This window comes from Grus americana, chromosome 20 (assembly GCF_028858705.1).
Source record: "Grus americana isolate bGruAme1 chromosome 20, bGruAme1.mat, whole genome shotgun sequence".
In the NCBI taxonomy this organism is placed as follows: domain Eukaryota; kingdom Metazoa; phylum Chordata; class Aves; order Gruiformes; family Gruidae; genus Grus; species Grus americana.
Window position 1 is genome coordinate 7,154,117 of NC_072871.1, and position 26,952 is coordinate 7,181,068.

The following is a 26,952-nucleotide window of genomic DNA, read 5'->3' on the forward strand; positions in this document are numbered from 1 at the left end:
AATTATGATCTCTTAGAGCTTTTGTTGTCTCAGTCAAAAGTGAAGAAACCTTAGATGAAACAAAGCTTTCAATAACTTGGCTTGAAACCCAATTCTCATCATTCTTAGTGTGGGAGTAGGTATACTGTGCATGCTGAGTGCAGTAACTCAGCTTACTCTAAAGGAGCCGCGTGATGATGGGCCACTTGCAAAACATTGCATTAGCTTTGAAAGATTCCTTCACAGCAGGACTTTAGACAGGAACATGCCAGAAATGTCCTTGTACCCAAATCGGTGAAATACAGAGTGCATATTTGGACTGCAAGATGAGTGGAAAGTGGGCTGGCCTGCCAAGCTCAAAGAGTGGTCATCAGTGATACGCTAACTGGTAACTAGTTAAGCGTTCTTCAGGGGCTAGAACTGGTTAACTACTTTATTAGTGACTTTATGATGCAGAGCCCACTCTCAGCAAGTTCCCAACAATACTAATTTGGAGGGGAAGGGGAAACCATGGGAAGGGGAAGCAATCAATATGCAAGAGAACAGGAAATGCTATTCTGAGGATCCTCAACAAACTGGACAAGTCGGCTGAAAGAAATCTCGTAAAGTTTAACCAAAGCAAAGGCACCATCCTGCACCTGAGACACAATCACCCTGCACAACAGGCAGCTGGAGCCACCTAGATGGAAAGCAGCTTTAGAGGACAGGGCCTGGGAACGCTGTTGCACAACAATTGAACAGGATTCGGCAATATGCCCTTGTGACGAAGGTGGCCAACCGTATACTGAGCTGTACTAACAAGGACATGGCCTTTCAAAGTTAGAGGCATGTAAAAGAGCTATCTTCTCACTGTGCCTCAGCTCTCACGTCTCACAAAGTTGCAGTAGAGACTTTACCTGAGGAGCCCAGTTCTTAACCTGCACTCGATCACTGTGGATTCTTACAAGGCACCACGTCTCAGGTCACAAATCACATAGTTCAAGGGGAAGGGATTCTTCACCTCTGTTCTGGGCCTAAGGCCACATCTGAGTCCAATGTGGAGTTCCCTGGTACAAAACCGACTGACACGCTGGAGCAAGTCCCGTGAGAGGCCACAGAGATGGACAGGGAGGTGGAGCACGAGATGTCTGAGAAACCGAGAGCAGAGCTCAGCCTTCCAGAGCGTGGGGTGGGAAGGGAAGGTAGCAGTGGGCATGGGGTGGGGAGGCACTGCTACCATCTCCAGCTACCCGATAAGAAGGTATAGGGAAGACAAAGTCAGACTCATCTCAGCATCATGCATGCAGAGAAATTCCAACTAGCACTTCTCCACTGTGAGGGTTAGTTTAAGACTGGAACAGGTTGCCCAAACACATTCTATGTCCAGCTTCCCTAGACAAAGTCCTGAGCAAACCATGGTACCTTACCCTGCTTTGAGCTTCCCTAGACAAAGTCCTGAGCAAACCATGGTACCTTACCCTGCTTTGAGCAGGGAGCTGGACTTCCAGATGCCCCTTCTAAACTGCATGAGTGTAAAATTCTAAGTGGACCTCCTGCCAAGCAAGACAGTACCACTGCAGCAGGCACCTTTGACATTAAAAAGCTGCCAGAGCCTGTTGAGACAGACTTTGGGGGATGCTGCCACTGTGAAGCGAACGCTACCATTTGTTAAAAGCTGTAAAGTGGTAGTTGAAAAGAGATCCTGCCACAAGTATTTCATAAGTTGCAGAAAATTTTAAACAAATTAAGAACTCTGAATTCGCCTTTTCTGCATTGTCCCAGAATATGCAAGCAGAAAAGTATGATGAGAAGCATCCAATACACACTACCCTGCTCTTCCACCCTTTTAGTTTTATAAATGAAGTTTTAGCCTGTTACATAGCAGCTGATGATTATTATAAACACAATTAGCAAACAGTTATTTACAGACTCTCTTGAGGACTTCCAATTAAAAGTTCCACCTGGACATTTGCTAGCTAATGATACTAATTCACTAATGACAGAGCTCCTTAAGGGCATAAGTATGTGCCACCACAAAACAGATGAAGGAATGAAAACAGGACACTGGTGCTGAAATTTAAAAAAAAAAAAAAAAAGAAAAAAGCATACCTGCTCTCTCACACACATTCCTCTCTGTCACACACCAAAGCGTCAGACTATCGATGTCCCTTCATGGGAAGGTTCTAATACATTGCCCTATCAGCACAATGCACGTAGCTTTGGGGGCTTAGCAAACAGAAAAAATATGACTGAAATTGTGAAACTACAGTGAGCAAGTGTTTTGTTTGCTTTGCTTTCCATCTGACTCTTCGGCAGAAGTTAATAACTACTTGGCATTATTTTTTGCTAGACATTGGAAAAGATGCAGCTTCTGTACCTTTACACCTACATAAGGAAACAACGTAATTCAACTTACCCATCACATAAAGGACTAAAATCCACCTGATGTCTGATTTTTTATGAGTGAAGAAACAGTTTGTTATGAGGCTTCAAGGTCCCAGAAAAAAAACCAACACTATTATGTATCATAAGTAGTTGTTCATCCATCCATCATCTTTCCACCTGGAAATAGCCTTCTTTTCAGTTCACAACAGTCTCCTTTTTCTTCAACATCAATCTGTATCCCTTGCCTCTGTTTTAAAGCTTTCCACCACAACTCAGCACTTACTGCTTAAGTAATTCAGAACAGCTGTGGGTAACAAAGGAGGGATCACCCTTCTTCTTAAACTTACATGTCTCAAAAACCCAGCTGAACAGTCATTTGGATCAGCCAAACTCCAACAGCTATGTTCAGTGGTACAATGCATCACCACTTTAACAAACACTATTTCCAAGAATATAAGGGGTTCGGTTTTTTACAATTGAAACTGGTAGATTTTGCTCAATTACTTTCACAATGTATTTGTTTACCTTTTACTCAACTTGGTACATACAAAAAAAGAGTGACATACAAACTGAAGAATTAAGCAACGTTACCTTTAATACTAATGACTGTAGTTGTATTTTTTGTACATAGGTTGAAAACTGTGTACAGCCTTTTGCATGATTTGAATCAGTAGAGAAGTACCAATTTTTTTTTTAATTGAAAATAAATTTATTTTACATTTTCCAGAAGTAATACCATCTGCATTGATCCTTGGTATCATTAAATGACTCATGGCTCTGCTACAAATTCCCATTTCCCTGAAGAAGAAATATCTCTAACAAGTTCCAGTGCTACAGCTGCTGTGTTTTCTTACCCTGCCTCTGTGATGATGATGAGTTACAGTGTTAATGTCAATGCAGCTCTTCATCTGGGAGATGCTGTCCCGAGCCATATTTTAATAGGCACCACTAAGCACAGCTGTACTTTTGGTTTTGTCTACCAAGTACTTCAGAGATACAAATGACCAAATATCAATTCATTCCTTCTGCAGGTAGTTTATAGGTTCATTGCACTAGCTAAAACATTTATGAAGAGGGGAAGAGAAAAAGAAAGCTGGAAATTGGTACATTTGCTTTCTAATTTCCGCATCGTCACTTCCTAGACCTTGAATAATGCCCTTTCATAGTTAGAGGCATGTAAAAGAGCTATTTTCTCACTGTGCCTCACCTCTCACGTCTCACAAAGTTGCAGTAGAGACTTTACCTGAGGAGCCCAGTTCTTAACCTGCACTCGATCACTGTGGATTCTTACAAGGCACCACGTCTCAGGTCACAAATCAAATGCATTTACCTTTGTACAGTACATAAAGGGCTGTTCTCCTAAATCTCCATAAGATGTAAACTTCACGTGCAAGTGATTTTAACAGGAGCTTTAAAGGATATCCTCTGCCTCCCCACGATACGCGTAGCTCTCCGCTTCCCCCCGCCCCCCTTATAAGCAAGGTTTCACTTCTGAGCTTACAATACGGTTTGATTTAGCACCTTGTTAACATTCGTGATTAATGATGAGTTATATCTCCACAGCATTGTATCCCTGATGAGGGATTCTCGGGGAAGGTTTCCCTGAAGGGGCGCTCGACAGTGATAAATGAGGGCAACATCCATGGGAACATTCACACTGTTCCCATAAGACTGTAGGACAGAGTGGACTGAAGTCTGAAGCACTTTTCGGGGATCAACTATCATTTTCCTGGGATTGATTACATCTTTCCTGTCGGGCTCTCTGTGAACGTGCTGTAATATGTTAACACCTGGCACAGTATTCCAGGTTGAAATGTTGAACGCATCAGTAGATACGGTTTCTGGGAAGATATGGTTCTCAAAGAGGAAAATGCCGGTCCCTGGGTTTTGCTCCTGAAGATTATGCATCATTGTTTTCCAGTCTGGGTGCTTACAGGGAAGAATTATTTCATCAGCATCATTAAGAACCACAAACTTGCTCTTCTGCATGTTACGGTATATACAGTCATTCAGAGCTGTGATTTGTCCATAGTAGCCAATATGTGTTCCATCTTGCATGAACTGCCATTTAGAAGAAACCTTGAGGTGTGAGTTTATTGGCCAGGGAATTACCTCTACGGTTCCTTCTTCCACATAAAACTTCAAGACTTTCTCCATCAGATGGCTGCAGTTGTTCTTATAGATCACCACTTTCTGCGCCCCAAGAATTTTGTACATTTCCACGCTCTGTATAAACTGCAAGACATTGTTGTAATTGCCAAACATGGCAGAGATGCATACAGTGAAGTCAACTGAAAAGGTCTCAGCCTTGCGGTTTTTAATTTCAAACCTTGGCAGCTGGTCAATATTGCCATGTGGAAACTGATGAATCGATACATGTGTCGGATCACAGTTTTCAGGTTCCAAACAAACTATATCTGCTGCACCATAAGGGAATCCAAATCTATCTGAGTGAACATCAATTTTTGCTTTCGATACATATATCTTTCCGTGGGGTTGACAGCAGAACCAGCAGTATAGTTCTTTTACATCTTCATGGTGAACAATCCCAATCACACGAGTGACTTTGCTTTCTCTGTCATCAAAGTAGGGGGCTATAATAAAAGTTCTGTTATCTTTTAGTGCTGTTATTGTGCTACTGGTAATTCTCCCTCTGCATCTGCTACCTTCTTGAATTATTTTTGGCAGGTGAGAAAGTCTCTGCAGCCTAAGATAAGAAAGTGTGACCATTGAAGTTAGAGTAATAATGCATACAGCTGCAGCAAAGTAAGATTTTCTCCCACCACACAACATTCGGAATGTATCTAAATGCGGATGCAAATTTCTTTCTCCTTGCACTTTATGCCGCCGCATCTGCAGAAAAGAAAATACGTAGTATGAGATAATATTGACTGATGATCATTGCTCAAGAATTTTGCAAAAAATACAGGTGGGAAATTGGACTTAATCACAGACCCAGCTACTGCGCTTTTAGGAAAAATCAATTACAGAACACACCTTTAATGGGATGGACGATACAGCATGCGGCAATCTGAACGCCTCTAGATGTCGGACGTGTGGAACGGTTTCTGTACATGGAGGGTTCTGTGAAAGAATCTGAGAGGTTTAGGTACAGGAGAACAAGGAGCCATTATTCATTATTTTCTCTAATCCAAATTTTAGAACATCCAATTAAATAATTAGGCAGTAATTTGTAAAGCAAAACAAAAGCGCTCCCCCCCCCCCCCTACAGTGTACATGTAAATTAAGCACAAAACAATCCTCAACTGGACTTCTCACAGACAAGTTAGCAGCAGATACATATATTAAATGTATGCAGAATTAATCAAGTTCATAAAAAGCACGGTAATTGGGGATTACACATGATGGTCCAGATACAATCTCTAATGTACAAACTCACAGATAAGACTATACGTACAGACGAAGGTCACTTGATACAATTCAGCAGAAAACAGGTGAAATCCATGGGGGTACAAAACTTACTCTCAGTTATCAGCTCTACCCTACTCGGCACTGTACAAGACAGGGCTTGCAGGGAAGGTCGCCTCGTATTATGTTTGCTAGAGGTCTGGGCCTCCTGCCACTGCATTAATGCTGGCTCAGCTCCTGGCAAGGTTTGGGGGGGGGGTCAGGTCTTCAAACTCTTGCTGCTGCAGGAACAGACGTCCCCGAGTACCTGGATGGCCCAAGGCTTCAGCAGCACTCGTGTGCTAGGAAGCGTTAATGCCTGACAGGGAGCTCGGGGCGCTCGCAAGGAGTAATGTTTGCTAGCGGAGCTCAGGTTAACGTTTCCTCTACACATTCATCTTTAGGCATCCAGGTATCATCCATAAACGGAAAGGTGAGAGCAAGAGTCTTCGAAGGCCTGCTTGTACCACAGAGATTGGTGGGAGGAGTGCCCCAGATGAATCAAACTCCTGTTAGATCAGAAAACTGGACTGGTAGAAGAGAGTATCACCGACCGCCAGCAAGAAGCGTGGGGTAAAATGCCAGGATGGAATAAACCGATTCTATTGCACCAGAGGCAGAAAATGTTTCTAGTAGGCATGTCATTGCTGCACAAAACCAGCTGCTGAGAAAAGAAATTAAACCATTAAAGACCCAGATTTCCAGGTACATATATTTTATAGCTAAACCAGGCAGCAAATGTCATAGGTGTAGCAAATACTGGGAGATTCTCATATTTCTTGTCTTTTCATTTACTGCTCAAGACTCTTAAGAAAATCACTGGCTTAAATACTTAGTAATCTAAGTATCTTCAGCGAGTATGCACATGCTAAATACCTAACAATATTTTTTTCCAAAGCATATTTGTCTATTCTAAAATAATAATGAAACTTAATACTTCATACTTTTTTTTTTTTGCATTTCATACATTGTGTAAAGCTATTTTGAGAGCCTCTATCTTGATACTGTTTTGTGATGGAACAGAAAATTAGCATTTTCAAAGACAAGTAAGAAAGATACAAAACTAGAAAGCACCTAAATCCATAGTTTTGATCCAGGTATCATACTCAGCAGCTTCATAACTTTGGAAGTGCCTAAATTCACTGGCAACTTCACTGCTTGGCTTGCAAAATTCCCCTAGGGTCTGGTTTTCTGCTTAAACACAGTATTTTCCTATCAGTAAAATCTAGAAATCTAGCTTCTGCAATACAGCAATCTAGCTTCCTAATCTCAACTGAGTTTAGGCAAAAAAAAAAAAATAATTGCCCGCACCTTCAGAACAACATGCAATATTTTTACAATTGCTTTTTCCTGAAAAAAGCAAAATAAGGAGAACTACGCTCACGACATACCCCTTAAAACGCCCCATTTGCCAAAGCTGACACAATTTACAGCAGTTTTTCCTACCAAGAAATTGCTTTACAGACCAGAACAGGCATAGGGCACCAGAAACCTCACATCCCGGTAGGCACGAAGCGGAGGAGCAGCAGCAGACAGCACTGCCTCTCAGGGCTCCCCCCAAGTCCTTACAATTTACAGAGCAGAACGGCAAACGCACGGCAAGAGCCTGCTACCGTCACACAACTTGCTGCTGGAGATTTGTCACTGAGAACAACTCAAATTTTCTGCGTCTTTGTATTAAACATTGTAAAACCAGACAAAAAGTTTTCCCTAGCATTCTTATTCCCTGCTTGTTAAATATTTTAGCATTCTTACAACACAGAGTAGGTCACATTTAACATTTTTTTTCCTCGGTCTTATCTATTTATGACTTAAAATACTGTTCAGTCTAATAGAATAAATAGTTTTTATTAAAGAAATATCAAAACAACTCAGCATTAAATAATACAATTAATTTATTGCCTGTTATTTCTTCTGCTTTTGCTAGCTATAAATAATGAACAATTAAAATAATATATCCTTTCAACTGCGTTTTGAACAGTGAACATCTGAAAGGAAACAGTACCTTTTAAAGCAGATAGCTGAGTGAAGTTCTGTTCAGTCCTCCAGTTATTTTCTGCTAAGGTATAATTTACAAACTGTTTATTCTAACCGGATAAAAACTTAAATATTTTTTAAGATAAATTGCAAGAATTGTTCAATACAGAACAATATTGAGGAAAAAAAAATGCTGGTACGATACCCAAGACACTTGCCGACATATTTTATTTCAGATGGTTGGTGTTCTTTAATATCAGCAGCCACACCTACCAGAAAAACAAGTTTTCCTTCTCTTGAGCAAAGCATACAGTTGCCTCCCAAGAACTTAATTTAAATTACAAACTTGAGTGTGGAGTCATTGAGGTAAATCAAACCTAGGTGCTCGGGTGATTTGTTTTTACGGCCACTTAAGTTTCCTTTTGGAAATGAATCCTTCATGTTGATATAGCCACAATTCACGTGCATACTTAAAAAAGAACTAGAAAAATATACTATATATCTGTATTTCTCAGGCAATCATTTTTCTAGTAACATGCTATAGGCCTAATTAAATTAGATAAATACAGATTCTGATGAGGAACTATGAGAGAGATCTGACACAAGAGCAGGTTCTAAAAGCAAAGAAAAAGAGTAAAATACAGAACTCAAGACACACCAGAACATAGAACCTTAAAGAAAAGAAATATGCAATTATTTGCGGAGTGAAATTCATGGGTTTCCCAATACATGACTCATGAGTTTTGATCCCCTGAAATTAACAGCACAGATATGTTGTCAGAAAATATTATATAAAGTCAGATTAATTTTTATTTCCTCACTACAGAAAGTACTTGGCAAATTTTAACTTCAAACATATGCTTCCAGCATAATTAAAAGTTTATTTTTTAATTACAATAATAACAACAATAATTCATTCTGGTTTTGTCTCTTAATTCCAATTAGCATTCAAGTAGAACATGATAGAACATTATGCAGATTTGCTTTAATAGTAAATTTAGCTAACAGTATCCACGGCTACTCTGCACCAGTTTGTTCTTTTACAGTATTCCCCTTAATAGTACGGAGCCTTTCCTCCTCCCTGTTGCATTTACGGACTCCAGTTGTATCATCTCCCTGTGTTCATATTTGCTACTTTTTCACCAACTCATGAAACACTCTTCCCGAACCAGTTGCTTCCGTGCAGTTGGCCCAGTTTCAATTAATCTCTAGCACAGGAGACCAGAAGTCTCTGTTCCTTGTCCATTTGTACACGACAGTGATGAGGCCTCAGCACTCTTGGAAATTTTTCTTAATATATGCTAGGACTGTATATTTTGCAGATGCATCACACTGCACAGATACATCTGAGCTTGTCAGCAGCCGAAGATTAATACATCTACCCAGTCTTTCAGCCAAGCGCAGTTACACAACGTGTTTTCTTCTGCAGCAAGGTCGTAATAAAGAGCTCTTGTCTCAGAATCATGGAATCATTAAATGGGTTGGGTTGGGCAGGACCTTTAAAGATAATCTAGTTCCAACTCCCCTGCTGTGGGCAGGGACATCTTTCACTAGATCAGGTTACTCAAATTAATCACATTTCTCCTTATGTCTTTTGCCATAGTCCTTCTAAAATCTACTCTAAAACCGTGTATGTGACCAAGCTTGCACTTGCACACTTGCATATACTTAAATCATCTTTTTTTCCTCTTCCTAAACCAAGGAACCACTCCTGCTTTCTTTTGCCACGTTGTACCATGTACCATTGTCACGACACATTTATTAAACATCCAGCACAGGTTCTTCAATAGCTTGTCTGTCGTCTTAAAATTTTGACATGGAAATTATTCAGTATCACCTTCCAGCCGGAATGTTGTTTTTACCTTTGCTGTACAACTTCTACTTTCAGACCTTCTTTTCCGTCATCTTTCTTTAACCCTCCACAATTAGCATCATCCTTACTGAACAGTAGAAAAAAGTGCTAATTTAGTTCAGGAGCCATTCCCAGGTCATTATTAATCTCCCCTGCACGTTCTCTGTATCGTGGCCTTCCCTTGTAACTTGTTTTCTTTTCATTGAGACAGCTGAAGACCTTTTACGCTGCTCATTTCAGTAGCTTTGCAATGTCTACACTGAGTTTAATTTCTGATAAATCTCAGCTTATTACTTTATCTCCCAATCTGGGGTGAGGATAGGGGGCAATCTACAAGAGGTGACTGCAAAGTTTCAGTCGCTAATATGCGGTATTAGATGCAGTAGTATAGGAAAAATAAACAGCCTAATCCTTGGTTTATCCAGGGTCTAACTAAAAAGCCACCACTAACAAATAGCCTTACTAATTTATTATTTTTGGAAAAAGTTACTTTCTATCCTCTGCTTTATGATTTTTGCCAAAAGTAACACCACAAACCACTGGTGCTTAAACGAAAACTAAAATTCCAAAGACTAACAATCATTTACCATCTTTATCTAGGTTGTCTGTTGCTCATCTTTTGATAGCGTATCTTTTTCAGAAAGACTCTTTGAAACACCAGAGTCCTTCCTGTCTCATACGATCCGAAGTCAGAAGCATGTTGTTTGAAGGATTAAACTGAGGGCAGTATTATTCTACTATTTGTAAAATACTGCTTCAAAAAAATAAGCTGGCCATTTCTGTTCTAAATACAAAGAAGGTAAGCCAGACGAATACACAGTGTTGCCATATGCTTAATTTGTGCCATTAGAACTGACAAACCGCACATTTCCCTGTACACTCATAAACTTCGCCATTATAATCTGCTGTACATCCCCAAGCCAAATTGCTCCTATTGTAAACAATTAGACTTGACGTCCTTTGGAAAGAAATAGATCAGGCAAAATAAAAATTGCATGACAGCATTTGAAAGATAGTTATTTCCACATTTTGTCTTTCACACTGTGCTTGTTTTAGCTGGGACAGAGTTAATTTTCTTCACAGTAGCTTGCAGGGTGCTGTGTTTGGGATTTGTGACCAAAACAGCGTTTAAAGCACACTGATGTTGTGGCTGTCATGGACCAGTGCTTACATCGCGCCAAGCCCTTCTCCCCTTCTCACGCTGCTCTCTCCCTTCCCCATTCCAGGAGTAGGGCGGCACAAGAAGTTTGCAGGGACCGCAGCCGGGACCGCTGCGCCGAACTGACCAAGGGGCTAGTCCAGATCACAGGACATCGTGCTCAGCAATTAAAGGTGGGGGAAGAAAAAGGAAGGGGGAGACATGCGGCATTATGGCATTTGTCTTCCCAAGTCACCGTCACACTTGATGAAGCCCTGCTTTCCTGGGAACGGCTAAAAATCAAAACCAGCCCCACTGATGGGAAGTGGGGAATAAATTTCTTATTTGGCATATGCAGCTTCATTTTACCTATTAAATTGCCTTTATCTCAACCCATGAGTTTCTCACTTTTGCCCTTCCGATTCTCCTTCCCACCTCACGGCGGGGGGAGTGAGCGAGCAGCTGTGTGGTGCTTAGCCGTCTACCAGGGCTAACCCACAACGCACACTGAAACCACTCTTTCGAGGAGTTACGCATTCTTTCAGTCTAAAATTAAACTCCAGGCTTGGAGTGTATTCAGATGGAGAATTCAAAAAAATTTGGGTTGTATGATGAATATATACCTTTAACTTACCGTTAAGCGGTTAGCACCAGTACCGAAAAAAAATGCTACTGCTGACCACCATCTTATTTGCTATTTCTTGAGTGGAAATAAAATCCCGAGCCTGCCGAGCCTGCTTCTGGAAGCGATGCCAGTGACAGGATCCTGAGCAGCAGCCGCAGCCCGACACCCTCCTCGCTCCCAGCAGCTTGACCCGACGCGCACGCCGCCAGCCTGCCTCCCTCCTCCGCCCCCTGGGTCCGCCTTTCCTGCGGTGGGGGGGGGCGGGCAGCGCCGTTTCCGCCGCCGGAGCCCGGTGCAGGCAGGGCTGCGAGCCCGGCCCGGCGCTACCGGAGCCCTCGCTCCCCTTCCCCGGCTCCCACTACGGCACCGAGACCGGCAGCCGCGGAACTACCCCCGTGCCGGCCACGCCAGGCCCCGTACGGCCGCGGCCCGGGGAGAGGCAGGGACGCTCGATCCCGTCACCTGCCGCCCGGAAAGGTGGCGGCGGCTGCGGGCGGGAGAGCGAGCGGTGCGAGGAGCCCCTGCGGGCCACGTGCGTCCGGAAGGGCCCCGCCGCTCCGGGTGGAGCCGTTCGCACACACGCACCGCTCCCCCGGGGCTGGAGTCTCGGCGCACCGGGCCGTTCTGGTACCGCCCTACGCGGCTCGCGGCGCCGGCGCTCCGCGGGGTGGGGGGGGCTAGCGGGCAGCGGCTCGGCCAGAGCACGGCCCCAGCAAGCCGTCCGGCCGACAGCGGCGGGGCGGGGGGAAGCAAGCGGCGAGCCGCGCTCCCCAGGCCCGCCCGCGCCTCTGGCCGCTGCCCGCGAGTTGCCGTCGCAGGTTCCCCGGGGCGAGACCGCGGGGCGGGGGGACGCGGCGGCCGGGACCGTGCCGCAGAGGGGCAGCGGGGCGCCGGCTCGGGGCCGCCGATCTGCCCCGGTGGGGCAGCGGAGCCGTTTGGGAAGCAGCGCCCGCCCAGCCGGCGACTGAGCCGTACCCCGGCGGCTCCGGGAGCGCCGTTCCCCCTGGTCCACGGTGCCGCGCCCCGCGCATGATGTCCCGGGGGTGAACAGCACAGCCCGGACAGCACAAGTGCAAGGGAGAGACTGCAGCAGCGCCGTGCCTTGCTGGAGGAGGTCTCTGCACTCGACCCCAGTGTTAAACTGTCGGTTTGTCTAATTAACTTCTGTAAAATGGAGAAACACAAGCAAGCCGTTATATTTTCAAAATGTAAATAAAATTTTTAAAAAAGGGAAAATTGATAATTACATCATGATAAAATCCAGTCATTTACACCAGTACTTTTTAGAGAAGGCAACTGCTAGTTGAATCATTCCTACAAAACACAATCTTGACATTCGTATGCGTTCTACGGTGGGATTTTTTTCTAGTGGTGAAGGACATAAATAATAGACCTTTGTTCCTGTGAGTAAGAGATGATCTTAAATACACAGTACATTTATTGTTGGGTAGAACATAGCATTAAATGCCTATTGCAACACCTCTAAATTTCATTACTGCACTTAAATTTGTAGCTTACCCAACACAGTTAACTTTCAGAGCCAAAGAGGTGTACTTTATCTCCAAAGGGATGTATCTCTGATACAAGGTATGTCACACTAATTTCCTGCAAAGACATATAACAACAATGTCATCAGACTCTTCCCAACCATGTGCAAGCATCTGTAGAAAATAGTGGACTGATGCCTCAATGACCCTTCTTAGATAAAATAATTTTTTCGGATTTGAAAATCTCTTCCCTGGATACCTTGATTCAGTTCACAAATCAAATGCATTTACCTTTGTACGGTACATAAAGGGCTGTTCTCCTAAATCTCCATAAGATGTAAACTTCACGTGCAAGTGATTTTAACAGGAGCTTTAAAGGATATCCTCTGCCTCCCCACGATACGCGTAGCTCTCCGCTTCCCCCCGCCCCCCTTATAAGCAAGGTTTCACTTCTGAGCTTACAATACGGTTTGATTTAGCACCTTGTTAACATTCGTGATTAATGATGAGTTATATCTCCACAGCATTGTATCCCTGATGAGGGATTCTCGGGGAAGGTTTCCTTGAAGGGGCGCTCGACAGTGATAAATGAGGGCAACATCCATGGGAACATTCACACTGTTCCCATAAGACTGTAGGACAGAGTGGACTGAAGTCTGAAGCACCTTTCGGGGATCAACTATCATTTTCCTGGGATTGAAAACCTCTTTCCTGTCGGGCTCTCTGTGAACATGCTGTAATATGTTAACACCTGGCACAGTATTCCAGGTTGAAATGTTGAACGCATCAGTAGATACGGTTTCTGGGAAGATATGGTTCTCAAAGAGGAAAATGCCGGTCCCTGGGTTTTGCTCCTGAAGATTATGCATCATTGTTTTCCAGTCTGGGTGCTTACAGGGAAGAATTATTTCATCAGCATCATTAAGAACCACAAACTTGCTCTTCTGCATGTTACGGTATATACAGTCATTCAGAGCTGTGATTTGTCCATAGTAGCCAATGTCTTTTGCATCCATAGAAAAGTGCCATTTAGAAGAAACCTTGAGGTGTGAGTTTATTGGCCAGGGAATTACCTCTACGGTTCCTTCTTCCACATAAAACTTCAAGACTTTCTCCATCAGATGGCTGCAGTTGTTCTTATAGATCACCACTTTCTGCGCCCCAAGAATTTTGTACATTTCCACGCTCTGTATAAACTGCAAGACATTGTTGTAATTGCCAAACATGGCAGAGATGCATACAGTGAAGTCAACTGAAAAGGTCTCAGCCTTGCGGTTTTTAATTTCAAACCTTGGCAGCTGGTCAATATCGCCATGTGGAAACTGATGAATCGATACATGTGTCGGATCACAGTTTTCAGGTTCCAAACAAACTATATCTGCTGCACCATAAGGGAATCCAAATCTATCTGAGTGAACATCAATTTTTGCTTTCGATACATATATCTTTCTGTGGGGCTGACAGCAGAACCAGCAGTATAGTTCTTTTACATCTTCATGGTGAACAATCCCAATCACACGAGTGACTTTGCTTTCTCTGTCATCAAAGTAGGGGGCTATAATAAAAGTTCTGTTATCTTTTAGTGCTGTTATTGCATTTTGAGCAGATTTTCCCCTACAAAGCTGACCTGCTGGACCGGCTGTTGTTGCCTGGGGGAAGATTTTTCTAGTTATCTTATTCTGTAGCTGAGGATCTTTCCAGGAGCAGATTAAAATGCTTGCAAAAATAAGAATGCATACAACACCACAAATATTTTTTTTTCCACAGTGTATCATTGCTGAATTTCACAATTTGGAACTTAACAGACCTTTATACTCAGTCTTCTATTCGCTTTCTCTAAAACAAAACAAACACACAGAAAAGCACACTTTCAGTGATTTGCCAAAAAGAAGTAATGCTTTGTATTGAATTTTCTTAAACACAATAGTTATTGTTTTGATACTCCAAACTTTAGTATGAAGACCTAACTTTTCATACATATTTGGAAAAAATTGAGAGATTTTCTTACACCTCCTCATTCCAGACCTTATTATATTTTACTCTACAGTTAGGCCCAGTGCAACAGTTTCAGCTGGTTTGGTATACAGTAATGGTAATAGAGTGTAATTTGAATCACTTTGAGGCCTGGAAGAAATTTTATGTTAGTGAAAACCCACATTCTTTATCTTTTGGTATTCTGAGAAGCTGGTAAAACTAGAGAGTTATCCTTTCCCCTCTTCTTCCAAAAAAAGCCGCTGTGACCAGAAATTCAAACTGCATTCTTTTGTATTGGGTAGGAGCAATCCTGTCACAGTCTCCCAGTGTCCTGATTCCCAAGTGACAAAGAAAATGTTTTCAGAGCCTAGTGTGTTTTCAGAGCTTAGTAGGATCCTCTGGTATTCAACATTATCTAGGAAAAGATGTTTGAAAAGAATGACCTTTTCACTTGTCCAGGTGGCTGAGATTACCTTAAATGTAAATTGCTTTTGCCACTAAAGATGCCAAGTCTCTAAATTGGCAGTGGATTTCAGGAGGACTTTGTGTGAATATTGTGACCCTTCGTTGGGACCACATGCACTACTGAACTCTTCAACCTTGCCATGGAAACTTCAAGTTCTCCAATATGTTACCAAATCAGACTACAAAATGAAGATTTTCAGTATACAATCACGGCTCGATATTTACATGTGCTTAAACCATCAAGCAGATGGAAGGCAAATCAAAACTAAACCATACTAAACCAAACCTTGCTTTATTCTGTGAGAGGCCATGAGGGCATGATATAATGTGACACATCACAACAACACATCAGAACAATTAACCATTGTCTGTACCATTTGTAGGTAGTCTGTCCTCTTCTGTATACATTCAGTCTCAGCTGAATAACAACACTTTCTAATTATGCACAAAATTGCCACTTTCATTACAGCTTTACTCTGATTTCTGAGTACTAGGTTTGAAGAACATGATGAAGGCACTGCTGCCTGGTGTAATTTGCAAATCCAAGATGTTGCTCAACTGTTCTTTTTCTTCCTTTTCTTTTCTTCAAAAAATGTAGGAAATTACTTTGAAGGATGTATAATGACCCATTCTCTAAAGTTAAAATCTTGTGTTGCTCTGCAAATTGTCATGTAAGCTGTGCATCTTCCCCTTTCATGTAAGTATTGGTATTCACCAATTTTAAGATTGCACTGCATGTGCAAAATAATTTTTTTAATATGCTCACAAAGTTACTCTGTTCTGCAGAAGATGCCTCCTCATCTGCTTTAACTACTTCTTATATTGCCTCCTCAGTTAACCACTAAAATTCAAATATGCATTTTGTCATTAGTTCACTAGAAGTTAAGCGGGACCTTGCAAGTGCTATTTGCACAGAAAAGATGAAGATATATAGAAAAGTAGGGCTGCATCATCAGTTATCAGCTTGCACCAAAGTTCTTCAAATACTTATTGGTATTCCTATTTTTGGATTGGAAACCATTTACAATTACTAACATGCTGTCTATCAGAAAACTAAGAGAAAGAATATTTTAGAGTGAAGTGGGTTTTTTTCATAAGAATATTAATTGGAAGTGAGATTGAAAAATGCATACAGAAAACTTTAGGGGGGGGAAAAAAAACCACAAAAGAAAAAGAAACCAACAACAACATGGAAAAATAGTAATTTCAAGTTCTAGTTCTTGTTTTTTATCCACGAATGCTTTTAATTTCCTTTTTTTTCCCCCCTCTCTCTCCATTTCGGAGGTGGGATTGAGCTGTCAGTGTTCTCTTGGAAGAAATCAACAGAATTCTTCACAGAGATGGGAGTAGGTCTGAAGACTGAGAGGCGTGTAACAAGGACAGAGGACAGCAGTTTCAATGCATTGCAAAAGTAGAGTAGTTTACGGGTCCGATCTTCCCATCCAAGAGAACAACAAAGTGACTGAGGAAGGTAGAGAAAATCAGAGAATCCTGATACAGACTTTTCTGGGGAGGATGATTTACTGCATAAGAGATGGGAAAAATTTACTAAAGCATGAGATGAAACAAAGCATTAATACAGTTCCTCATCATTAATGTTTGTCATGTTTGTTTACAGAAATACAGGGTCCAAGGGCAGAGTTTGGGGTTTTTTTGATACAGATGCTAAATGCAAAAATCATTACACTGTTCTGGTGAAATATGTTTTCAACTGTCAGTTTTACACCAGGCAGCAATACACCTTAAAAATTTCCTGTTAAATTAGGCTTGGGAAATTTACATGAAAATTGCGTTTTTAAGACTTAAGAAATATTAGAAAACTAGTATTCTCTTCCTGCAATAAAGACCTAATGTTAAAACCCACTCATGACAAATACTTTCCCCCCTCTTCCTTTTGGGAACACCACTACTTTCTAGCCAATGTAAAAAGAGAACAATTCCTGTATACCCTCTGCACAGAAGTCTCCATCTTAGTTTTACATGCAAGTTACACAAAGTAGGAGGTTCACTCAGATGTTCTCTTGCATCTCACGTCTTCTAGGTGAAATAATCTGTTGTCCATTTTTAACTGTGTAAACAACCTTTTGATATTGTTTTTCTCCACAAATTTGGTATGCGTACATTACCCAATTTGGGCAATGCAAATTCATCCTAATGCCTTATTTTTAGACTAACAACAATGAGTAGTTTTAGCATGCCAAAAGCATTATTAACCACTTGATCTGGAAAAAAGTAAACTAGCATTCTTCTTAGAAACCAAAGGTCTCCTACAGCATGAGCAGTGACCGTGAGAAAAACTTTACAGACAGGGACAATAAAGAAACAAGTAACTCCCTTTTACATGAAGAAGTCTGTGAAAACTACAGAGACAGAGATCTATGTAGTCTGTTTAAATAACCTGCTGTTTTCTCCTCAAAGAATTGTTTAGTTTCTGGAAACCTCCAGCAGTTGCTAACCTTCATCCCATTTCTGTCTTTCATCTTGACCCGTTCAAGGGGAGATTAGTTGATATACAAATTTTCCAAGAAAGAGATGGCATCAGTTCCTAAATATGAAATATGATTTTTGGGTTCAGGCTTGTGCCACCTCTTTTGGAATCCACAGGCTGCAACCACTAGCTGATGTCCACTGAGCTAGGTGAGTGAAAACACAAAGTTTCTCTTCTTCTACCTGGGATGGGATCATTTAAAAAATGCAGCATCTCAGCTATTGTCAGAGGAATAATTTCTGACCAGAAATAGCCATTGTCAGTCTGAAAAAGGATTATACACGTGGAGTTATTAAGAGATACTTATTGTGCTACTTTGTACTGTCCTTTCTTCAAATGAACGTATGTTGACAAAGCCTCACTTCATGTAAGATGACATTGCAATGTTGAGCAGAAGACGACTGTTTCACCATGTCTGATATCACTATGGTCTCTTGTTACGGAAGAAAATATTTTGTGTGCTCTGAAACTGAAAAACATCCCTCCTCTTTAAGAGAGGGATTTAAAATATGGTCGTAACTCTGGACCTTCTCTGCCTGTTTAGGTTAATATGACTTGCAGTACGGACAAGAAACTGGAAGATGTTTTTCTGTAAGGTATATCAACAAAGTTCAAGAAACTTATTCACACAAAACAGTAAGAGCCTTATTTTTAATAACTGTTTTAGTGAAGCTTTATAAAACACTGTCACCCATTTTGTCTGGAATAGCTAGAAAACACCTCAGCATTTTTCAGTTACGTAAAGAGAAAATAATGGAGTCCATGTTTGTTATGTGTTAGTCTTGTTATCTTGCCAGAACACGCAAAATCATGCCCTCCTGAATGTAAGAGGAACCAAACGATAGCATATTTACTCACAGTTTCAAGCCTCTTTGTCTAGCACTTCATGCTTTCCAATGCTCCAATTCTGCCTGATGCTCCCACTGAAATGAGAGACCTTGCAACCTTGCTTGTTCCCCAACATCTGCTTCCTCTACAAGTATACTACTAGTTTTGACCATCTGTGGGAAATCCCGTGACTTCATTGGCTTCCTGTACAGCAACAGTTTGCTTTCTGTTCTGACATTTTTCTCAGATAAACAACTATGACTTAATTGAATGATACATTCTTCAATTGAAGTTATACCATCTCAGCCTCTCAACAGTCATATTTGTTAACTGGGTGAACAATAGATGATCATTTTCCTCTATTTATGGTGTCTGTGTGTGTGTTCTTGGAGATTTATCTACATCAGGATTTAAATACTTGCCATTAGATCACCTGTAACTTAATGTGTTTCAACAGTCTAATCTTAAATAGCCCATTGTGTTTTTCAGAGCCTTCCAGTAAGCTTAATCCTCTGTTGAGATTCTGTCTTTCACTTTATAATGACACAAAATCAACACAGCAATTGTGTGCACAGTTGTGAAATCAGAAAATAAAACTTACTATTTAATCACATCAACCTGTAGTGTACCACGGCAAATCTCTGAAACAGCAAGTGTATACAACTTGAGTCAACACTTGACTGGCCAGTGGGGCTGTATAATAGCTAACGTAAACACGAACTTAGGTGGAAGGAGTAAACTGGGTGGGGAGACATGCAAAGCAATTGAACCATTTGGGGGGGGGCAAACTGGATGTGCCTGTTTTATTAGCTATTTAGGGAGAAAAACTTGCTCTTTCTCTTAATAGGAGTGTGGTGCTTGCAATCTTTATTTTAAGTAACTTTTATTTCTATGGAAAGACACACATCTTCAGCTGTCATAGAGGGAAAAAGGGAAATTGTAAAGGTGGCTTGATTACAGCTGAAGTATTTTGAAAGGGAAATTCAAATGGTAACTACTCAGCAATGGTAATTTGTGATTAAGGAACGATCTGGCATGGAGGGCAAGGCAGCAAATGGGTTAAGCTGTGTGGCAGCAGAAACAGAATGACTCCATGTAAGGGAGAACAGCTCCCTTACTGGTAAGAAATGCAGCAGTAACTGCGGTGTAAAGATCGATGGAGGACAGAGCGGGTAAGAGCACTTAGGAGCCGCCTTTGCCCAGCAGAGATGGCACAGGAGGATGGACTCAACGCTGGGCTGAGGAGCCCATGCCAATGCTCACAGGATTGGTGCTCATGCAAGTGTTCATAGGCAGTTGCCACATCTTTGCAGATTCCCTGTAGAACTGCTTATGGTGGTGGGACTCTGTCCAATGCATTGCTCATTAAATTTCTCTATAAACTACAGACGTGTGCTTAATTCACCTGAAGGGGAACAATAAAATATCCCCAACAATTTTTTACTGTTATTTATGTTTGTTTGTATCTCTACCATCATGTGTCAGCACAGTCATAAATAAATAAATAAATAAATAATCAACAGAAGAAATATGCAGTTTTCACCTACCTCAGAAGTTCTTCAACATTGTCTAGGAGTAAAACAACCAGAAAGAACTGTCCACCACTGCTCATGCCTGAAGTGAGGGTGCTTATGTTACCTGGTTTTGCCTTTTAAGTAATGAGTCTCCATGCAATGGTAATGTTAAAAAAAAAAGTGTTTAAAGAGTTGTCAAGTAAAGCAACATAACAACTAAGCTAGCCTCAGGAATTCATCAGTAACTTTGATACTAAGCAAACCAGTTAATTACACAACCAATATCCACTTCCCTTTACCACATGTTGACTTAGCTCAGCTCTATATTAGAAATTTTGATCCTCTTTAACAGCACACTTTGTCAGCTGAACCACTAGGCCAACATTTTCAAATGCGTATGTTGTTACATTTGCTTGACTTCTAAAAATATTATGATTATTTATCAAGTCCTTACTTGAGTTACTTCCTAAAGGAGTCTGAAATTATTCTTGCCTTTCACTTCAAAAGAAGTCAGCTGGGGGGCAAGGGAGAGGAGGGGAGGAAGTAACAAGCACGTAAGCTTTTCTGATTTGCTTATCTCATTAACATGCCTCGTATCGATGTGAACTGTAACACGGAAAAGGCACTGCCAGTTGACTTTTCTCACAAAGCAGTTTTAAAGCTCTGACCTGGATCATACCTTTCATTATAAAAGCTTTTGAAAGGTTGAAGAAGGTTGCCAGTAACTATTTTATTTGAATGCTGCTGTTATAACTGCAGGTACTGAAAGTGGTATGTCATGACTTGCCTATTTAGTGCTTCTGAGAAAGAAGCCTGTACAGTAGCTGCAGTACATGCTACGCAATACTCAGCAGGGCTGAGGCTGTCATTCTGGCCCCAAAGATTGTTCAGGCGCTTGATGCACAGACTGGGATAGGACAGTTTTAAGTGGTTAACCCATGTAAGTCTGGGCATGTGAGCTGATGGAACCAAATTGCTAATACCTGGAAAAAGTGGTGAACTTAAAGTGTTTTGTTTGCAGTAAAATCTTCCCTGTATTCAGCTGCTTGTCACTGCTCAGCAGCATAAGCAATACATGTCACTAAGAAACTACCGCGATCTGTGAAATTCTCATTTACAGAAAACAGTTTTCAAAACCACAACAATAAACAACATTTTGTTCCAGTTATTGTTAAAAGTATAGGTTATAAGAGCTTTAGGTAAGGTTTTAAATTTATTTTTGGGTTGGTTTTTTTTTTAAGGTTTAGAGTGACTAATACTACAGCTATCTAATATTAATTACAATCTTCAGCAGAGTAACGTCAAGAGGGACACCACCCTAGAAGCACTACAGTCGTCTTAGTTCTTTCTTCCTGAGTAGATTCAGGTTGTTAGGGAGGGCGGCAGTGTACACACAGTCCCTTCTAGAGAACTTTCAGGCAAACACTGTAGCCACCTGACTGGAATTCTTAAAATCTCAACAAGTCTCTTGGTTTTAGTGTGAGAGCTAGAAAATTCTACACTAAGACAATTTTAACTAGCTGTATGTGGCTTTTTGTGCACGAGAAAGATTCATGTCAAACAGAATTTTGTCAGTTAAACTTGGCTCCTAACTGTGTTTTCCTAATAATCAGGTTTTAGCAATTTCCCTACACTAATAATTTGCATATCCATAATTCAAAAGGAAATTAAATACTTGGCACCATCTTATCCATTCTGTTGTATTTTACACCATCTTGCGCTTCTTGTGTGTTTTATTTAATTGTACTAAAAGTTCTTTAGGTAATAACAACTTTGTAACACTAGTGACACATTCTTCTTTGGTGACTGTGACCACTACATACGAACTACAAAGGAAACCTTGGCAGAAACAGAAGTAAAATGAGTTTATGCTTTTATTGTACAAAATTATCAAGACGAATGAAGTAACACAGCTGGGCAGCAGCTTCATTCTCATTTTTTTCTCTTGTATTCTTTTTGCCTTTTATTTAAACAAAAAAAGTATGATTTTTCTTGCTAAACAACCTGTTTCAGATAGTTAAGCAGCCTCTTACCACCATTCTGTCACTGGTTTTGTCTTCCTGTACATAACAACAGCTCACTCTTTCCTCATCCTGTCTCCCCACATATCTGTTCTTGCCAAATCCTCCTATGCCACTGTGCAGTTTTAGAAATTTAGTATTTTTGCTAGGGGGAAACACACATTTCTGCTTCCCTCCTAATTTTTGGTTTTTTTTTTTTTTCCCTTCAGAAGAGGCATAAACTGGGCCTAGAATTCAGAGCAGCTGTAGGTGCCTCCATTTCTCAGCATAGAGACAAGCACACAGAATGTGTCAGAGAGGGCTGGTGGCTCTGGAAGCGACAAGCAGCTGCGACTTGAGGGGAACAACAGCTGGTGGGGTAGGGGCCTCAGCAGCCAGGGCCCAGTCCCTTGGTACCTGAGCGAGGCGAGCAGGGCTGGCCATGGCCGGGTTCAACCCCCCACCCAGACCAGCCGGCAAGTCCATGGGATGAGACGGGTGCCAAGCTGGGAAGCCGACCCACAGGTTAGGTCAGGTCCAGTGGCTGCTGGCAGGTCCCTGGGGACAAGGCAGGACCAAAGCGAAGCCAGTCTGCCGGTCAGGGGCTGGACCCACAGGGTCTGTGGGGGATAGGCCTGAGCCCCCTGCGGCACAGCTCAGCCAGGGGCTGAGGGCCCAGAGCTGGGCTTAAATGGGCTCCTGGGCCCATGGGTAGAGGTGTGGGGCCTGGGTGGGGCTGGTCAGAGCACTGACTGCCCACAGGACCCTGACAGAACACCTTAAACAGCAACGTCCTTTTTAACTGAGGTACAAGAATTCAACATATATGGTCATCATATAGGCCAGTTACTTAAAAAAAAAACAAAACAGCTTACCAGTACCTGAAGGGGGCCTACAGGAAAGATGGTGAGGGAGTGTAGTGACAGGACAAGGGGTAATGGGTTTAAGCTGAAGGAGGGTCAATTTAGATTAGATGTTAGAAAGAAGTTATTTACTGTCAGAGTGGTGAGGTACTGGAACAGGTTGCCCAGAGAGGTTGTGGATGCCCCATCCCTGGAAGTATTTAAGACCAGGTTGGATGGGGCTTTGGGCAACATGGTCTAGTGGAGGGTGTCCCTGCCTGCAGCACGGGGGTTGGAACTAGATGATCTTTAAGGTCCCTTTCAACCCAAACCATTCTATGATTCTATGAAAACAAATCAAACCACAAAAATCACCAAACCACCAACATTGTGATTAAAAAAAAATAAATGTTAGAAAAAAAGTCTTTCACCTTTAAGACTTCACATTTACTTTCATAGAACTGTACCACAACACCAGAGCTGCATCAATTTACCCTGGGCACTATGGATTTTCCTGGAGTCCTCTTCTCCTTTTCTAAAGAAACTGTGTCACCTCATAAATGGAGGTGACCCCAAACTTCTATATTTACCTTTGACTTCCAGTTCCTTCAGTGAAATCGCCATTCTAGGTATCTTCTCCTGGCCCCTGTCGCGATGTCAGGAGATTAAAGAGTGGGAGTCAGCAAGAGGCGTGCCTCTCAGTCCAATCCTTTGGACTTTGTGTAAATAACCGGCAGAAAGAACCAGGCCATTTTCACTTGGACTTTGTACTGCTATGTCCCTCTTTCCTGGCACAGCTTTCCTGTGCTACATTAATTGTAAATTAACTAGAGAAGGAGGAATGTTTGAACTTGTTAAAAAATATTCTGAAGTACACTGACATGTTTCCAGTGTTTCTGTGGAAACGGAAAGTTCACTGACCATTTCCGTTTATTTTGCCTAGTAAAAGGTAAGAGAGAAATAATGAAGTTCAGAGACCAGTAAGAAGAGAGACTAAATAATTCACTTAAAGAAACAAAGGAATCACTTGGCCCATTTACCTTAAAGCATAGCCAAAGAAATTAGCTCATAAGAAACATTTATAAAATAACCGGAGAAGAAAAATAAAAAAAAACCCCAACCACTACCACCTTCCCCCCACCTGTCCTTAAGGCCCTTTCTTCTCTCATTCCCCCTTTTCTCAGTTAAAAAATTCAGCAAATTTAGAAAAGTTTTAAACTCGGACATAATCATCGCTTGGCAATCTCTTCAGGGCTGATGGAGCCCTATGCCCCTCACAGTGTGTGCCAAGATTAGCAGTTGGGCGTAAGCCCAAGTGTGAATTGTGTTCACTGTCTGTGTGTGCCCTCCACCTCCTCTCCATTTCCATAAATACATACAGGGGAAAAACCCCCAAACATATTGCTTTAGCAGGCCACCAAGCTACAGACTTAAATTAATTGCAACAAGCAGTTTAAAGTCCTGTTATAAACTGCAAAATATACAAGACGCTGCGAAGTAACCTTAAGTGTAAAGACTCAGTGTGGATGTGGGTAACCAGAGAATATATATAGATACTGAAATTGTAATCTGCAAAGCGTAAGCTTGCTACGGACCACATTGTTGTCTCACAGTATACATATGTTCCTTACGCTTTTAAATATGGATGCTAAAGAGTAGAAAGGTCAAGCAAAGAAACTTGACTAAAAGCCATTCACATACCCACAAACGCTTTGTCTGTATAGCATATTCTTCCCTTGTTTCTCATTTTGCCTTGCTGTCACTGGTTTGTTTTTGTTAATAGTTTTTTGATATAACACCTGAAGCACCTTGGAATGCTGCTATACATTATCTAAAACTCCTGCTACTATTACAAAAATCTACAAAATGCTTGACCACAATGTACCTCTGAGATTAAGATGCACTTTCATTAATAATTTATGTAACAAAGATAAATTATGAAAAAACCCTCTTCAGTCTCCTGCAAAGCTTCAGTTGGGCACCAGATAATAGGACAGGAGAGAATTCTGTTGCAGTTTGAATAGTGCCTAATGGCAGGTACAGGATGTCTTGCTGCTTCTTAGAAGGCAGCTGAGCAGAGTCACTAATGAAGATGGGCTATCAGACAACATCAAGCTTGCTTTTCACCCAGACACTGTTATTGTCCGTGTTCTAATAACGGGTACAGGACTTGCTGAACTTTTTGTTTGAAGAACCAGAACAGGATTTTCATGATTTTCCACATGTAGCTGCCACTCGCTGAAAACTTACCGGGTTCCCAAAATTTAGTAAGTCAAGGACTGTGCTACCACTTTGCCATACTTCTGCACCAGAATTTTGGGTTTAAAAAAAATCCTTGTCCAATAATAAAGCTCAATCTATGCAGCATAACACTTACTAAATGGTAAGGAAAAGAAACAGAGAAAAGGAAATTTTTTTTTTTTACCTTCAGCTCTATAAGAAAACAAAGTGAGCCAGGAAAAGAAAAATAGAAAAAAAAAAATAATACAAATACTAGCCTCTCTACATTGTGAAGATTAAACAGAAGGAAAACCATCTACAGAACCAGCCACCATCAGAAATCTAAGTAACAGCAAAAATTAAATAAATCTCATGAATAAAATCACAAGTGTTTCATAGAACAAAATTCACAGAAGCCCAACCCCAATCTTCCCTAACTACTGAAACAACATTTCAGACACAGAATTAGGAAAAAAAATAATAATCAGTTTCCAAACGCCTTCATCTAGACTGCCTGTATATCATAGTGCTAAGATGTCACAGTGAAGATGTCACATCTGTCCTAAAACAATTCATCACCGAGACAGGAGCTCAGCAAGCTTACACAGCTGCAGGAAAAATTGCAAAACATCAGCTTGCTGGCTTCAACCACCATGAGGTTCATCCCAGAGTGATCTTAAGTAGTAACAGCCTTGACTTAATCAGCCATCATCTGGGTTCACTCTGGGTCATGCACACCTAAGCATAAATTCTTTTTTTGTTTCCTACCTTTTATGATGTCACAGTGTGCTATGTCATCCTCACTCCAAAGTGAAACATTTGACTGAAACAAAGTGCTCCTGCCATACAGTAGCCATGAGTCAGGGGTTGTTACGGAAGTCAGCAGCTCTGACATAAAAAGATCTTCTCCTTTCTTTGCTTCCTCAGAGCACTGTCCGTGTACTGGGGACCCCGGAGCTGGACGCAGTACTGCAGGGGAGGTTTCACTACAGGGGAGTAAGGGGCAGAATCACCTCCCCTGATCTGCTGGTCGTGCTTCTTTTGATGCAGTCCAGGATATGGTTAGCAATTTAATTGTGTGTCACCTTACTGTCTTTGTCATCTCATGTTAGTTCTTTAAAAATTAATTACAAATCTGAACTATAATGCGAACATCCTTGTTTGTGTTGCTCTAGGACCTAGGAACCTCTGTCTGGTTGTGGAGGAGCTCAGTACGTGTGATACTTCAGTAGGAAACAAAAAAATCTATGCAAAACAGTATATTAACTCTCAGATACAACATATAAAGTGCTGAGCTTCACACAGTGATCCAAAAAACGGTGGTTTTAATGACTTACTAACTCAGTAGCTGTGCTAAAACAGGCTTTTACTCTGCCACCTGCACTCACCTTTGGGATCCAAAGATCAAGTCTCTTCAGCAGTTACAGACGTACCTCTTCGAGGCTGGTAGGTGAAATAAAAACTACTCCCTCCCCCCTCCCAACTGTTGAAAGAATTAAAACAATTGCACTGCTGAACAATGCAGACAGGACTAGTTGGACTTCCAAGTATGCTGTACTTGAAAGCAGCAAAAAACATCTAAAAGGAAGTGGTGTTTTGTGGGGTTTGTTGGGTTTTTTTTCTGAATCTTCACCTACTCATTTCTCCACCAGCTAGTTGCCCCTTCCCTTGCTTTCCAATTTTTTGTCTCTTTGCCCTGTGAAAGGGTATGACATTACCCTCTAAAAGACAAGACATACATTCATTGTGTTCGTGTCAAACAGGTTCACATCAATAGTTTTGTATTCTTAA

At 41.5% G+C, this 26,952-nt stretch overlaps 2 protein-coding genes across 9 annotated transcripts; both read right to left on the reverse strand.

The window, feature by feature from the left end:
• Positions 1–2,917: 2,917 nt before the first annotated feature.
• On the reverse strand, positions 2,918–12,866 carry LOC129215442 (uncharacterized). 4 transcript variants are annotated; one of them, XM_054848542.1, is made up of 3 exons: positions 12,862–12,866; positions 5,341–5,439; positions 2,918–5,196 (listed from the first exon to the last, which is right to left on the reverse strand). In XM_054848542.1, the coding sequence occupies exon 3, from the start codon at positions 5,194–5,196 to the stop codon at positions 3,841–3,843; it is 1,356 nt and encodes a 451-aa protein (XP_054704517.1). In that variant the 5' UTR covers positions 5,341–5,439; positions 12,862–12,866; the 3' UTR covers positions 2,918–3,840. The 4 variants fall into 4 exon arrangements, with proteins under 4 accessions (XP_054704517.1, XP_054704516.1, XP_054704514.1 ...); XM_054848541.1 differs by lacking the exon at positions 12,862–12,866 and adding an exon at positions 11,353–12,504 and having other exon boundaries at positions 5,341–5,427; XM_054848539.1 differs by lacking the exon at positions 12,862–12,866 and adding an exon at positions 11,353–12,504.
• LOC129215441 (uncharacterized) lies at positions 12,540–26,679 on the reverse strand. 5 transcript variants are annotated; one of them, XM_054848536.1, is made up of 4 exons: positions 23,532–23,639; positions 20,133–20,199; positions 13,313–14,666; positions 12,540–12,948 (listed from the first exon to the last, which is right to left on the reverse strand). In XM_054848536.1, exons 3-4 carry the CDS (start codon positions 14,603–14,605, stop codon positions 12,871–12,873), a joined length of 1,371 nt encoding a protein of 456 aa, XP_054704511.1. In that variant the 5' UTR covers positions 14,606–14,666; positions 20,133–20,199; positions 23,532–23,639; the 3' UTR covers positions 12,540–12,870. The 5 variants fall into 5 exon arrangements, with proteins under 5 accessions (XP_054704511.1, XP_054704512.1, XP_054704513.1 ...); XM_054848537.1 differs by lacking the exons at positions 20,133–20,199; positions 23,532–23,639 and adding an exon at positions 26,550–26,679; XM_054848538.1 differs by lacking the exons at positions 20,133–20,199; positions 23,532–23,639 and adding an exon at positions 25,930–26,013.
• Between the last annotated feature and the right edge of the window lie 273 nt (positions 26,680–26,952).

Bases quoted from the DNA above. Each gene is read 5' to 3' on its own strand.
- LOC129215442 (XM_054848542.1), bottom strand. From the start codon at position 5,196: ATGCGGCGGCATAAAGTGCAAGGAGAAAGAAATTTGCATCCGCATTTA.
- LOC129215441 (XM_054848537.1), bottom strand. From the start codon at position 14,605: ATGATACACTGTGGAAAAAAAAATATTTGTGGTGTTGTATGCATTCTT. The intron at 12,949-13,312 runs GTGCTAAATCAA...ATGTCTTTGCAG, and splicing joins TAATCACGAATGTTAACAAG to GAAATTAGTGTGACATACCT.